This window comes from Ammospiza caudacuta, chromosome 10 (assembly GCF_027887145.1).
Source record: "Ammospiza caudacuta isolate bAmmCau1 chromosome 10, bAmmCau1.pri, whole genome shotgun sequence".
Classification (NCBI taxonomy): domain Eukaryota; kingdom Metazoa; phylum Chordata; class Aves; order Passeriformes; family Passerellidae; genus Ammospiza; species Ammospiza caudacuta.
Genome location: NC_080602.1, coordinates 9110680 through 9126507, shown reverse-complemented (window position 1 = coordinate 9126507; position 15828 = coordinate 9110680). Strand labels below are relative to the sequence as shown.

At 38.4% G+C, this 15828-nt stretch overlaps 1 protein-coding gene across 1 annotated transcript in view; it reads left to right on the top strand.

The window, feature by feature from the left end:
• Positions 1 to 15828, top strand: part of VPS13C (vacuolar protein sorting 13 homolog C) — a 75521-nt gene that overhangs the window by 36146 nt on the left and 23547 nt on the right. Inside the window, exons 45-61 of the mRNA XM_058811746.1 lie at positions 240 to 407; positions 833 to 1137; positions 1509 to 1653; positions 2779 to 2935; positions 3797 to 3927; positions 4893 to 5062; positions 5612 to 5850; positions 6067 to 6296; positions 7071 to 7163; positions 7714 to 8079; positions 9234 to 9323; positions 9744 to 9899; positions 10908 to 11172; positions 12634 to 12791; positions 13215 to 13336; positions 13561 to 13855; positions 15253 to 15642. Of these exons, the coding sequence (XP_058667729.1) occupies positions 240 to 407; positions 833 to 1137; positions 1509 to 1653; positions 2779 to 2935; positions 3797 to 3927; positions 4893 to 5062; positions 5612 to 5850; positions 6067 to 6296; positions 7071 to 7163; positions 7714 to 8079; positions 9234 to 9323; positions 9744 to 9899; positions 10908 to 11172; positions 12634 to 12791; positions 13215 to 13336; positions 13561 to 13855; positions 15253 to 15642 (3480 nt within the window). The remainder of the gene's footprint in view (positions 1 to 239; positions 408 to 832; positions 1138 to 1508; positions 1654 to 2778; positions 2936 to 3796; positions 3928 to 4892; positions 5063 to 5611; positions 5851 to 6066; positions 6297 to 7070; positions 7164 to 7713; positions 8080 to 9233; positions 9324 to 9743; positions 9900 to 10907; positions 11173 to 12633; positions 12792 to 13214; positions 13337 to 13560; positions 13856 to 15252; positions 15643 to 15828) is intronic.

Sequence of the window (15828 nt, the reverse complement as noted above, 5' to 3'; positions counted from 1 at the left end):
TTCTTTTTAATTACATTTGCACTGGTATGTTTAATTCTGAGGAGCAGGGGTTAAATATAAAATGGGCTATGGATAAGCAAGTGAGAAGAGGCATGTACTATAAAATAGGGAATTCTGTTTTCTTTTGTGCCTACCATATGTCCAAGTACTGCTTCTGAGTTGCTGTGGATCTTTCTGGGGAAATAGTTTTTGTTTCAGAAATACCTGGTAGTATTAACTGTGTGAACTTAATCTTCTAGGCTGTCTCCATAATGGGAGATGAAGTGTTTAGATTTCACATGTCACTTTATCCAGATGCCACTGCAGGGGAGGCCTATGCTGATATGTCAAGAGTGGATGGTAAAATGTCTCTGAAAGTGGGCTGCATCCAAATAATTTACCTGCATAAGTTCTTCATGTCTCTCTTGGTAAGACATTAGTTTAAGTTCTTTTATTGACATTAAAAGTCCTTTTTAATGAGATAAAATGCAATCAGCTCATTTTGCCCTGTACCTGGTGGTGAGCTGATGTGCAAGCACATAGAAGTATTTTGCATTAGAGTTACCATTTAAGTTGCACTGCTTTACAGAAGATTGCCAAGGAGAATGGTGACAGAAATAATGAATGGAGCTGATAGCTTTCATAATATCTTAAAAATTACACAGTTAAATAATGTTTAAGCTTATTCATGATTTTAACATTTTTCTCTTTTGAAACAAGTGTGGTTGAATTAGCAATTTCATATTTAAACCAGAGGTGTAAATTTTTTAAATTTACATTTTACCTGGACGTTGCCTTTGAGAAGTTTACTTGTTTTCATGGAACTTTTACTTTTTTTCCTACCTGTGAATAGAACTTCCTGAACAATTTCCAAGCAGCACAAGAAGCCCTGACTGCAGTCACTGCACAGGCAGCAGAAATGGCTGCTTCCAGCATGAAGGACTTTGCTAAAAAGAGCTTCCGCCTCCTGATGGATATCAACTTGAAAGCTCCAGTCATAGTTGTCCCTGAATCTTCAGCTTCATCTAATGCTTTGGTAGCTGATCTTGGCTTAATCAGAGTTCAGAATGAATTCAAGCTGGTGTCCTCAGATGAATCTCCTCTTCCTCCAGTCATTGACAACATGGATGTGCAGCTGACTCACCTGAAATTATCAAGGTAAATATAGAGCTGTTTCCTGAGTTGAAGTGTAAAGGAAAAGTGTCCATGTTCTGTATGCAGCATTCTTCTCATATTTGAACATGGAGGCAATGAGAACATGCTAAAACTAAGCAAAAAACCATGCCAAGCTAAGTTTAGGAGTGCTTTTAGAGAGAGTCACAGGTCAACAATCTCTAAACCTCCTTGGAAAGACAGCAATGATAGCACGGTAACTTGAGTTCATCTGGAATGCATACAAGGGTGTAAGTGCCTATGTGCTTATTCTTGAATTAATTATGCCTGTAATTTTGCTAGATTAATGTGATATTATTTTGCCTTCTGCAATCAGTCAACATTTTCCCTCTGTTGCTTCCATTGTCTTTTTTTAGGTGCATTATATCCACAGATTCACAACCAGATTCTGAAATCCTGCGTCCTGTGAGTTTGACTTTACTGGTCCAGAGAAACTTAGCAGCAGCATGGTATCATAAATGCCCAACAATTGGCATCAAGGGAGACCTAAAACCAATGCAGGTAATAAATATCGTGAGTAATTATATCAAAAGTTATGCAGATTCTCAGAATAGTCCTCAGTCTAGTTAAGGATCTTTTAAACTCATTTCAGTTAGTGTCCTTTACAGTTTGTTGAAAGACTTCCAGCTGGATCATCCAGTTTATAGATTTCTTAGAGTTTTGATACTGTATAATGAATAGTTTTGGTGTAGCTGCATGCAAGTGGAATAAAATGTGGTTTTCTTGTTCTGGAGGTCTATTGGAGCTATCCATGGACTCAACAGGCAGTAAAATCCTTGAGGTTATTTGTTGAGTTGCCATTTAAAAACAAAACTTGACAATTCAAATTGTTTAATCTGTAGCATTTTCAGGTTATTTGAATGCTTAATAGATGTATTAGGAATGAAAAGGTTATCTCTAATACACAGCAATTAAAATAATCTTTGCAGAGGGAGGGCTCTATTTTTCTTTTCCTGCATTAACCATGTGGATTGTAATGGGTAAAACCAAACTGGGGCACTTTTTCCTTGTTCCTAAGCCCTTTTACTTGTTCATTTCTGTATCTGTGCTGTGGCCAAATGTCACACTGGTGAAGCACAGAGAAATAAGAAATTTAAAGGAGTAGCAGCAAAATGAATCAAATGTAGGAAAAATATTCTTACACTGTGTGCCATGGGCTAAGTGACTGCATCTTGTCACTCAGCACTGCTTGCTTTTCTGTGATTCTGTAATGCTATGACTGGATACTTATTCATTAAATCTTTGGAGGCTTACTGAATGGCAATTGCTTTAGTGTGTACAATGCAAATCTTGGCTTTAATATTTTCTGATCATGTTTTTGGGTTACTGAATTGTTGAGAAGTACTTACGTTTCTCAGTTTCTCTTTTAATAGGCAAAGATCCTTTACAAATCTAGAAAGTATTTATCGTGTGGACTGTTATTTCTTCTTGTAACTCCTGTTTATAACAAGTAAAAAATGATACAGGAGAAATGGGCAGATAATTTTGGTTATTTTGGACAGGATAATTGTGATTGTCCCATTTGTTTCTGCTGGAAGCAGCCCATGGTTTCTCCTCAATGTTTGCATTCTGTGTTAGAAGAAATGTTGTCACCAAAACTGAACTTGTGGCTTTATCACTTTACAGATTGCACTCAGTGAAGGTGATCTAACTGTTATCATGAAGATTTTACTTGAAAACCTTGGAGGGGCTTCTTCCCAGCCACATACTGTGCAAGAGAATATTGAGGATATGCAGATAGCTAAAAAAGGGAAAGCTCCACATGAATCTGGTGGCACTGAGGGTATGTTCAGTTCAAAGGCTGAATATGTGTAGGCAGAGGGCTGTTTGCAGATTCAAATATCATATTTTTCTGAAGCATTACAAATTGTTTTAACTGTTACAAATATATTGTAGACATGAAAAGTTATAAGTAAGAATGTATGCACTTCCATGGAGTGTGAGCTCCTGATGGTCAGAAGTTTTTGTGGTGTGTTTTTTGTGATTCATTTCTCATATGATGGTGTTGTTCAGTTTATATCAATCACTCTTCTGTCTGCATGTGGTTAAAAAAGAAAAAAGCCAAATCATCTACCCCAGAATGTTAATGCACAATTATAAAAATTGAGGAATATATTAGTATTCAAATTGCTCATTAGTGAGTCAGTGTAAACAGTGCATGTCTCTGGATGAAATATTGTTAACACTTTGCCACATCTATTTCTTCCCCAAACTTAACATTTTCACTGTCAAAAAATTGCTCTTTAGCCAATAGTTGAATGGCTCTGCTGTGAATAGGAACTGGAAGGAAGGGTACTGCAGACTCCTTGAGCAGACTTGGTACTTTATATTGTTCTTCAATAAAGTGAACAAAGAACTTCAGTAAACTTATGACAGCTTCTTTTAAGGTTCTCATCCACTCTGTGCTAGATAATTTTATTTTTCATTGGGTAGAACAAAATTAAAAATGTGAATTGAGTAGTTTTCTGAATTTAGAGCTTTCCCTCTTTTTGTGATTTTCTGATCTTAATTTAGAAACCCCCAAACACCAAACTAATCAACAACAACAACAAAAAAATAAAGCAGCCAACAACAAAAAAAAAAACCAAAACCAGCAAGCCCAGTGTTCAGAAGAAATGTAAAAATGTCTTCTTTTCACTGACAGGTACCCTTGTTGATTCTGGACAAAAATGTGATTCTGCTGTTCAGTCTTCTGTGGAGTGCTCTACATTGCTTAAATTTGACTTCAATTTTGAGTCCCTTTCTGTAACTCTCTACAACAGTGACACAACTCAGGTTTGTGACAAAGCTTTTACCACACAGGTGGGGTTGGCAGCCAGGGCTTCTCACATGGACAGAACTCAGGTCAGAAAAATGAAGTTATATCAGTTGCAATGGCTTTGTAATGCTTTCCTAATGGAGCCTTGAGCTTTCCTGGGCAGGCAGTGTCCTTAAGAGGAAGAAGGTGTGTGCATTTCTGAAAGTCACACTAAAAATAGTTCTAAACCACCAAAACCACCCAGCATTTGATTTGGCCATTCAAACTTTGGTTCCAGTTAGCCAAAATAAAAATGAATATTTGAAAAGTAGGAATTGTTAGTTCAGGCAGTGCTAGTTCTATGCATGCTGCCTCTAGAGGTAGTAAGCAGATCCAAGCTGTATATTGCCCATAATTTCCTCTTGCATATCCCTGGGTATGAGCAATCATAGGCATCCTCTCTCTGCTGAAAACAGAAGAGAAAGATGTGAAATGTTGTCTTGTTTTTATGACTTAATCAAGTCTGCTTTGTGTAGATGTGAAGATGCTTGCTTTATACATCTTTGTGTATAGTGAATGTTTTTTGTGTATAATTTTTCAGATGTTCTTGTGCAGTGAGCCTCACAGGGAAGGACACTGTAATGGGATGTTATTTTAATTTCACTGCCATATAATTCCCACTTGTTGCTGAGGTGTTCTTGTAGATGAGTTAGAGTGATGAGAGTGGAGGGATCCTTTGGGAAGGGATCTAGAGTTGATATAGGTTATCCTTCAGTGAAGCATTCTGAGCAACTGCTGCCAGAAACAACTTCACTGCAGCCCAGCAGGATTTTGGTTTTCTCAGTGAATTTCTTGAACTCATTTGTATGAGTGGAGGACTGATGACAGCAACAGGCTAGTCAGATCCCTCAGTTCATGGATGATGATGCACATGGCTAGCAGCAAGGCAAATGTGTCACAGCTTTGTTCAGGGTCCCCAACCCTGCACTCTGTCCTTGTGCAGGAGTCTCTGCTCTCGGTGCACAGTGACAAGCTGCGCCTCGGGGAGCTCCGGCTGCACCTCATGGCATCCACAGGGGAGATGTTCTCAGATGGCTCCATGGACTTCACTGTCAAACTCAAGGCATGCACCTTGGATGATCTCAGAGAAGGAATTCAGAATGTCACTGCAAGGTGGGTTTGAATGCATCAGAAATGACACTACTTCAGCTTATGAGGAAGGCTTTTTCCTTGTTCTGTATTTTGCTTCCCATGGGATTGATAAAACTCAGCAGTGCTGTCAGCTGTGGCCTGTAATACTGTGTGCTTAAGCAATGAACAATTCTAATAATGTTCAAGAAGTTTCTACTCTTTTATGTTGATTTCTCAAGTTATCTAAAACAAAAAGACATCTTGGAGGCTGGCATATTGCAGTAAACTGTAGAACAGCTGAATAGAGGACACCCAGCCTCATCTAGAGAATTGTGTGCCCTGAAACTTCAGTGTGATTGTCATATGCTGCATGCATACTTTCAAAACTGTAGCAACTAGTTGTAAATGAAATTACTCTTCTGCTGGAAAAGCCTCTACCCTTTTATTTCTAGAAGAAACACTGCTTGTGTATATAGTAATTCTTCTTTATAAAGGGCATGGGGAGAAAAAATGGCAGTACTTCTGCATCTTTATTTTCCTAGATCTAGTGTTATGATGTTTGAGATGTTTCTTATTGAACTTGTTTTCCAGAATGATAGACAAGAAAGATGACACAAATGACACTTCTATGATTGATATAAGATACAAGCAGGATAAAAATGGAACTGAAGTTGTTGCTGTCCTCGACAAGCTGTACATATGTGCTAGTATGGAATTTTTGTTGGCAGTAGCACATTTTTTCATTAAGTCAATGCCAGTATCTTCAGCTGAAGGATCTGCACAATTCCAATTAAAGCAAGTTGCTGCTGGGAAATCCAAGGCAGATACAGGTCTGTAAAACCAGTTTCCACACACCTCCATTTCCCTCCTTTGCAGATTTCATTCTGAAAATTATTCATTCAAAAGTTTTCAAGATGCTGTCTTGGTATCAGACTTAAGAAATTAGTTTAATCTTCAATAATATGTAGACTGGCCACTGACAGAGTAGATGGCTTTCCTCTTTCTGGTTTTTATATTCAAGGTGTTTTTTTACCTTGTTTTCACAGAGATATCTGTACGGCCAAACATGACAGTAAAAGCTGTGATTCTGGATCCAGAAATTGTATTTGTTGCTAATTTGACCAGTGCTGATGCCCCTGCCTTAAAAGTTTCCTTCCAATGTGACTTTTCTCTGACATCAGACAAGCTTGCACAAAGGATGACTGCTCAAGTGATGGCCTTCAAAGTGTTGGCCTGTGCTTTTCTCAAAGAAAAACAAGGCAAGAATGTTACTACGGTAAGGAAACCAGTGTTTCATGGTGAAAAAAAACAATTAGAAGGGGTGGCAGGCATCTCCCTTAGCTGGCATATCTATAGCACTCAAAACTCAGTTTTCATATCACTGATTATTCAGGAGAGAGGAGGGACCTGTGCCATTTAAAGGTGAATCCTTATCAGTAGGTGCAGGACTTGAGCACTTAGAACTCTGTCTGAAACCTGTGCTGTGCATTTGTAAATGACATTAAAAGTTTCTTAGTGAAGAAACTGTATAAGGGGTTTAGAAGCCCAAGGCCTTTTGCAGTGTTTTTCAGTGCCTGTTGGTTTCCTTGGTGCAGTAGAGCCCTGAGCAGCATTTTGTCTGGAACTTGATGGGCACATTCCTGCCAAGGGAGCCTCAAAGGTGGCCTATGTGCTTCATTTCACATGTGCTTATCTTCCCTTAAACATTTAAGTTTTTTAAGGATTCAGATTTTTTTTTTAATTATTTTTTCACTGTGTGTTGGGCTTTTGTTTTGTCTGCTTTTTAAGCATTATGTCAGAAGCTTTTATTTCACTGGCTTTTAATCTTCCAGTACAAAGTGGTGCTTGTGCAAATTGGGATGTGGGGTTGTTGCAGTATATGGACTGTTTTTGCTCTGAGACATGTTGTTGCTTCATGGGATCAGTGCCCCTTTGGCCTATGGAGTGAAAAAAATGCAAGACCTTATGAAAAGGTTAGATTTAAGGAAATGAAATTGTTTTAATAATGAATAATAATGAAATTGTTAATAATGAAATTGTTTTCACTCAGGTGTTACGGCCATGTTTTTTGGTCATGGAAAATATGGTGCACACTTCAGGGTTACACACTGTGGCAGTAACAATGGAGGAACTAACTATTAAGGTAAGATTATTAAAATTGTCTTTGGAAGAACAGGTACATTTCTCAAACTGTAGCTTTGTTGTTGTGTAGGGTTTAAAAAATGGTTTTTATATTATTATTATTATTATTATTATTATTATTATTATTATTATTATTATTATTATTATTATTATTATTATTATTATTTTGTTTGCATATTGTTATTTACATTTTTTATTTCCCCATGAGTCTAATGCCAGAAATATGCATTTTAAAACTGCTCTGTGTTGGAAGAACTCATTGTGTGTTTGTCATTTTGACAGTCCCTTGACTAGAAAGGAATAAGTTAAATACTTCAGATTCTAGGATTCCTCCTACCACTTCCCTCCAAAGTTACAAAATAACTCTTCCCCCTGCTGCCGCCACCACTATTTTTGGGATATTTTACTGGAAAAGAAAACAGGAGGAGGTCCATGAATAGATTCTTTTCTTTGGAAATTAAGTTGCATCCCTGAAAAGTCTTTTCATGTTTGCTATTTCTATTTGTCATAGATTTTGTATTTTAATTGAAGACTTTTTTTCTTTTTTCGAGATATCACCAATAATTTTGAATACTGTTGTGACCATTATGGCTGCCCTAAAACCCAAAACAACAGAGGAGGATTCTAGAGGAGCAGCAGAAGTTTCTGAGAACTTGTGGCAAGTGAAGCCTGTGGATGAGTGCAATGCTTGGTTCCTTGGTGTTGACATAGCCACAGAAGCAACAGAAACTTTTAGGGACCATGAACAAATTCTGAAGCAAGAGAAATTTGATATTGTAGTGAAATCAGTTCAGATGACCTTGGAATGTGGCCTGGGCCATCGAACTGTCCCTTTATTGTTAGTGGAATCCACATTTTCAGGTGTCCTTAAAAACTGGTCCTCACTGATGGAGGTCACTGCTGATATGTCACTGGAGGTATGTGGGGTCAGACTCTTAGTTTAAAACACTTCTGCACAGTGCCTGAGTTCAAATAACTTTTTAATATACATTATATGTGCTGAATTAATGATAGCTTTAAATTGAAATGCTCTCAGGATTTCTTTAGTCAGGCAAGTGAGCATAATGTGCTTTTTACAGAAAGTTGGATGTCCAGAAAGTTGGATTTTAAAGGCAGTTGTAATGTGAAATAATCTAGTCCTCTGTTTTTGTATTATTTTTGCATATTGAAGTTCTGCTGTGTGAACAATGAGCTTGGCTTACTTGAATAGTCACATTTAACTCTTCTTGCCCCCCCATTTTGTTTGTTTCTCCAGCATTATGTTTATTGGTAAGGTAGAAGTTACACTCCTTTTGCAAAATGAGATTCCGTTCTGAGATGGTAAAAACCTCTTATGGAGACAGCATGTTAGAATTTCATACAGCCAGATGTGCAGCTGCTTTATGCAATGCATTTACTACCCCTTGTCATTTTACCAAATTACCTCATTTTTCATTCTGTTCTTGGATATCCAAGTAGCTTTCTTCCATTGCCCTGTGTGCAAATCCTGGTGGAGTTTGGATGCTTGATTGTGTACCCCTGGGGGAGGTCACTGTGGTTTCAGGAGGGACAAGCAGAATAGCTGAAAGGGAGCATCCACAGCTCCTGAGTCCACAGCTTCCATTCAGATCTGCAGTGATGGAGGCAAATTAAAAGCTTGGTGTTGGCTATGAGTTAGAGGAGTCATTCCAGTGGACCAGATTCAGATTATAGTTGGCTCAAACTAATTGTTATTTCATAGTACTAAAAACTACTTGTGGCAGTGAAGTTCCTGCTCTCAAAGTATTTCTCTCAAACCATGTGGGGGCAGATAAGAGACTTGATTATGTTAATTGAAAGTGTTAAAAAGATATGGCATTACCAGGATGCTTGGTTGCTCTCAAAGCAAGCCAGAAAATGAACTCTTGAAAAAGGTGTAATTTGTGAAAAATATATGATTTATTACACTTCTGTGTATTAGTTTTTAAAACCATTAAAAGTTAATAGTTGACCTCCAAAACATGAAATGAAGATTTGTTGTTTTCTTATTAATGTTTTTCATAATAATTGCTTTGTATTCAGATACCTTATTTAATTTTGTATATTTCTTTAGGTTCATTATTACAATGAAACCTATGCAGTGTGGGAGCCCCTTATTGAGCGAGTTGAAGGAGGAAGGAAGCAATGGAATTTAAAGCTGGAGGTATGTAAAGATACTTGACATTATGTGCAATGGTTTGTACAGGCAGCTATTTTTAAATTTCTTTGAAGTTTTATGGGACATTGACATTTTGAATGCTGTTGCTTGAAGGAGCTATGCAGTTTTACATGAAAAAAAAATTTACAAATCTTTCTTTAGAGATCTTAAGGTTTATGTGTAATGTGAATTATCAGTGCATGGATGCAATGAAGTGTGTAACCATGCAGAGAAGAGAAACAAATTTGCATCCTGTGTTGGTATAAAATTTCTGTCTTTGCTTAAAACATCTGAGATTTACAAGGCAAAGTAGATGTCACTTTGTTTGCACAATTGTCAAGTGTAAGTCAAGTAGATTTTTCCTGTTTTGACATAGGAGAAAGTAACCTATAGGTTTGTAATTGTCTAATGGAATTTTTCTTTCAGATGAAGACTAACCCTGTCCAGGAGAGAAGTCTGCTGCCTGGGGATGATTTCATTGTTATTCCTGAGCCACAAACTGCAATTAACATCTCTTCAATGGACACAATGAATATTACAATATCCAAATGTTGTCTTGCTGTTTTCAGTAACCTAGCCAAGGTAATAACAATCAGTTATGTGCTTCCTTAGGAAATTCTGAATTATCTTTGTTTTAAGAACTATATTGGCTCCCAGTCAAATGACTTCTATGCAGCTCTGACAAAAGTTGCCTGGAAGGGCTAAGGAGTTTTACTCAGCTCTTTAGGCTCAACAAAAAGATGGGGGTATCTTTTCAAAGAAGTACCTTCTGTGTTAGACCAACAAATGTGCCTATGCAGGATTTAAGGAAGTGTCATACATGCAGGTTAACTGAACGTGAAATGCTTTAATAAACACAGCTGTTTCCTACTATACTCCTTCTGAAATATTGAAACAAAATTTACTTCCTTTCCATATTTTCTGTTTAATTGAATACTGAGAAAAATGTGCATTTTAGCATTGGCCTTTAAACTGCAGGAGTAGAATGTCCCATGTGTTAAAAATACCTTTTACCCCTGTAGTAGGTGTCCTTATGAATGGTCAAGGATGCTTTTCCCTCCTTTTTTTTTCTGGGGTGGGGAAATTTTGGTCACTAAATCAATCTGTTTTTACAGAATGTGACATATGACTATTTATTTTTTAATTCTGAATGAACAGCAGTTGTCTACGTGCTTACTTACGCTGTCAGTCTGTATTGGCAGTCAGTTACTGTGGCTTCTGTGTAACCAAACAAAAGTTTGTAAATCCAAGTTGTGATTGAATTTGGAGCTTGTACATGTTCCATCTCCTTGTGACTTCTGTGTCCCAGATCTTATGTTTCTCTTACACCCTAAGATTTGGAAAAATTCCCCGTGAGGAGCAGGAAGGTTTATTGTAGCACCAACATTTGCTGCAAATCACAGAAGGAAATTAGATTCTCTGGAAATAACCGTACTTGCCTGAAATATTGCTGTACAAAACATAGATCTACTGTATATAATTCCTCTCCTCATTAAAAAGGTAGTTGCTAGGAACTGTCTTTTAAAGCCCTTATAGGTATGTTATTGTGGCTATTTATGTATGACATATTGTAAATGTTTTTATTTACAGGCATTTTCAGAAGCAACTGCATCCACCTTTGGCTATTCCTTTAAAGAGACAGCACCTATCATAGTGAAGAATGCCCTGGGTGTTTCTCTCAAAGTGATTCCTAGCTCCAGTTTTCGGATAGTGGGTTCAGTTGAAAAAGAAAATGTGAATGAAATAGAAACTGGCCAGAGCATGGAACTGGAATATTCTGTTTTTGAAGCCCCCCAGCGAGGAAGGTTGTCTGCACTGCACCGACAGGAAAGCTCTGTCTTCTCTTTAAATTTAGGTATTATGCTAAGGAGTGCTGTTTGCTATCACAGGCTGGGCATGGGAAGATGGGAGTTTAATTCAATGTGGTAGAAATTCAAGTCAAGTGTGTTGTGTTGGAATTACCTTTGAATATTGATGCCACTTAAAAAAAAAACACCACAAAACAGGTACTGGGCTTCTTAAAAAGATGGAAAATTCCTCTGCTCCAGTTTTTCAGAAAGAGAAAAGAGTGATATTTTTTTGACCCCTTGAGAGAGTTGGAAGCCATTCTAGTGGAGTCATCAATAAACCATCTTAGAGGCCCCTGTGATATAGGCCTGTGTGTGCCAGCTTCTGTTAAACAGGATTTTAATTTCTCCTATCACTATTTTTATTTGGCTTTCTGTAGTTACCCAGCTACTTGAGACCAGTTATGATTCTGTGGCTTTAGCTTTGCCAGGAAATAGTCCTAAGAAAACAGGTTACAATAGCCACTAATATGTAATCATCTGAGTTTTTCCCTTTCCATCACATTCCATATGAAGGTGATACAAGGCTTGTTCTGTGTTCATTAACTCAGCCAACAAATACCTTTGATAATTGTTTGTAGTATTTCCCATGCTGTGTATAAATCATAATGTAAAGTTGTGGAGTTGAGGAGTATTTGGACCCCAAAGCTTTCCTTCAGTGGTATTTGAGTACCGTTTAAGGTGTTTTTGCCCGAGGATACTTTGGTGTCTTGGGACTTCTGCTGGTCAGAGTGACCCTGAGATATGTCAGAAAGTCTCTTTTCCCAGCCCAGCAGCCGAAGAAGAGGTCAGGACTCTTCTGTCTAATTTCTCAAGGTTGTTTATTGTTTCTTTTCTATAAAATTCTTTCTCTGGCCTGCCTAGGTCTGTTCAGCAGGTCAGACAGAGGCACTCTGGCTGCCCTCAGGGCAGTGTTATCTTTTTATACTAAAATCTGCGTGTACATTATTGACCAATACCCATTATATGGGTAAACTGCGTGTACATAACTTCCCAATACCCATCACCTCTATGTTAGACAGTGAGTTTCCACCTTAAACCAATCCAAAAGTGCCAGCATCACAGCAGAAGATGGAGGCCAAGAAGGAGAAAGGCTGGATATGCCCAGATTCCTCCATCTTGCCCCCTGAACCCCCATTCTAAAAACCCCAAAAAATCTATTTTTCACCCTGTGACAAACTAATTATTATTCTGTTAAGACTTTCGTGGCTTGCAGATCCTCATGCAAGGTTGGTAATTTTTTCCATGGGTCATAATCAAAGGCAGAGGCATCTTAGGCTCTGTGCCAAGGTCTCTGAGGCCCCTGGCAGGGGTTCAGGCAATCCAGGACAGCCAGAGGGATGTCCTGAATTCCAACACTTTGGTTCTGGTTGTTGCTGAGTTTTGAGTAGCTTAAGCACTGTTCAAATAGGAAATGGTAGTGTGATTTGTGTTGCTAATAAAGACTTTTGTCTGTTTTTGTGGATCAGAACTGGAGGGATACAAGGAGGCCCTGAGCATTCCCGTGGCCAAGCCAGGCCGGCGCCTGTACAGCGTCAGGGACGGCGCCGACCGCCCGGACTCCGTGCTGGTGCAGATCGACGCCACGGAGGGAAATAAAGTCATTACTGTGCGCTCCCCTCTGCAGGTAAAACCCAACCCAGACACCAGCCCTGGCAGCACTGCTCTTCCAGTGTCACCTTCCTTTGCTTCCTTAAGGCATTTCTTCAAGATCGTACTTTTCCAAAATGTTACTTAAAGGCCACTTACTAAGTATTTTGCTCTGTTTGTTATGTGAGTTTTCCTTTGGTTTTCCCTTTCCTGTTTTGGCTTTCTAATATCCTCAGCCTTGGGGATGCTTTTTATGCTATGTGACATTTTAAGCATGTTTTTCAATTCTTGGGACTTAGAGTTTTCTCATATACTTGTGTATGAACACAGCTCAAGTTTGTTTTCTAGAGGAATTTGGTTAAATCTACTAATGTTGGTTTTCCTTGTTGTTACTGATACTTTTTCCTGTAGAAATTTGTACCATAGAAATATAATGAAAACTTACTAATTCTGATTCCAGATCAAGAACCATTTCTCAATTCCATTTGTCATCTATCAGCTGGCTAAAGGCTCCAAGTTGCTGAAGCCAATTGGCATATCCAAGCCAGAAGAAGAGTTTCATGTTCCTTTGCATTCATACAGGTACATTTCCTCTGCTCTGTAGGGCCAGTCTGTGTCACACTGATGCACAAATACAGCATTAGTTTTGAAACCTTAATTTGCATGTGAAAGTTGTCCTGACTGGACTAAAACTCCTAAGTGCTGTCTTAGGTAATTAGTGTGCTGCAAAAGCCATGACTTTAAAATAGATGAAGTTAGGTGTCAGTGCAAAGCCACTGTGTACAATTCCTGCTGTTTTCTTACAGGTGCCATCTGTATGTCCAACCAACAGGAATATTTGAGGGTCAGTACAAGGAGTCTACAACTTATATTGCCTGGAGGGAAGAGCTACACAGGAGTGATGAAGTCAAGTGCTTGTTACAGTGCCCAGCCACTGAGACCAATTTCTTGCCTCTAATAATCAGCTCAGCAGCTGTACCTGATGAACTGAATTTTATTTCAAGTTCTGTAGAGGAGTTGGATCCTGCCTACATTATCCACCTTTGCCCTACACTGACTGTGAGGAATCTTCTACCATACACCTTGAGATTTTTACTTGAGGTAAGTTACTTCATGGTTTTATTTGTAAATCCCTTCCTTGGTTTTGGTAAGAATGCATTTAGTTAGAAGTGAAGGTGAATGCAGTGTGGAAGATGCTGAATGTTGGGTTTTGTATTTTCTGTTGTAAATGAATGAGGCTGATATGACATTCTGGATGTTTTGGAGATTTTTTAAAAAATTTGTGTGTACCTGACCAGCTCTGCCTTGCTCCTTTATCAGGAATCCTGTACTGGATTAGTCTTTTTATTTTACATACTTCTGAGATTCTATATCTGATTTGTAAGCTGTCTTTAGCTTCACAAGAAGAGGTATAAGAGAAAGCATCTATAATTTCTAGAGCCTTTTTTTTTTCTATGTAGAAAATGAAAATTCTCTCCATTCTGACACTGATTCTTTACTGGTGACTATTGTGAGGTCTTGCACAAATTGGAAGAATCCTTGAAGGATGCTACACAGACATTTTTCCTCCTGTCTGTTCAATATTTTCAGTATCTAGTATTTCTTCATTAATCTGAGTGATTTCAGTAAATACAAGAGGTGTGAGCATTTAGAACCACCATCCTTGTTTGTTCTGTTTTGTCCTACTTGCATAACTGGCTGTGACATTCATTGAGATCTTTCTTTCACTCTTTCCAACATCACATTGGCACTATTCCCAGTTTTCCTCACCTCCATTGTACTTCAGTACTTGGAGTAACTGAAGAATGTAACTACAGAATGTAGAACAGAGTGGTGTTGCCTTGACTGAGGAGCTAGAAACCAATAATTCATATCTATTTCTGAATTCACTGTACCTGTACAAGGGTTTGTGCTTATTGTGTTCACATCCCTGGGCTAATCAAGCCTGGATACTACTCCATACGGTTAAATATAGTGTTTATCAGTAAAAATGTTTTATCAGTGAAAAGTAGGAAAGCTGTTGTTGTTGGATGCCACTGCCTGAGCCAAGTTGTGCTACCAGATAGCATGGCGGAACTGGCAGGTCTGTGCCTTGGGGGTTCTTTAGTGTGAAAAATCCTGGCTGTGTATCTGCAGCATAGTCCAGTGCAGTCTTACACCCAGTATTGTAAGAATATGAATAAGAAATCATTGCCAAAATCCTTTGGAAATCATGGAGGAGAGAGGGAGGGAGTGGAAACAGGCAATATGTTAGAGCAAGTTTGCTTCCCTGAGATCCAGAATTAAGCAGTCTGTACTGCTCTGCAAGTAAAGTGTTGTTCTCAAATTATTCACAGGATCAATCTCAAGTGAGAGTGATTGGAGATTAAGACATGGGTTACTGAGGTATCTGAAATGTACATCTTACAAGAGAATAAAACACTGGTTCTTGAACCAGCATTTAAAATCTAACTTTTATGTGTTGAAAACTTAATTTACCTTATCTAATTTTGCTACAGGGAACCGCAGAAGACGGTGAATTAACTGAAGGGAGTACTGCAGATGTTTTTCATTCAAGAATCAGTGGAGAAATAATGGAGCTTGTCTTGTTAAAATACCAAGGCAAAGACTGGCATGGCCATCTTAAAATCTGTGATGGGATGTGTGAATTTTTCCCTGTGCGTTTCGTGTCCCACAGTGCCTCAGAGCTGGCCGTGGATGTTTACATCCATGCCAGGCCAGTCGGGGGCCACATGGTCCTGTCTGTGTTCAGCCCCTACTGGATTATCAACAAGACCTCCCGAGTTCTGCAGTACCGAGCTGAAGACACTCATGTGAAGCATCCAGCAGACTACAGAGATATTGTTTTGTTTTCTTTTAAAAAGAAAAATATTTTTAGTAAGAACAAGGTATGCTTCATTTAGGTCTTTAGGCCGTGTTCTGAGGGAGAAAACACACACACTTGTTATAAAAGGGATATTTTAATGTAGTTTTTAAGTCTAAAGGTTTTAATTTGACTGCTACTTTCTTTGGTACTTGGACATTTAAAGTGCACACTGCAAATATTCTTTTTTGTGTTACATACATTCCTTTTG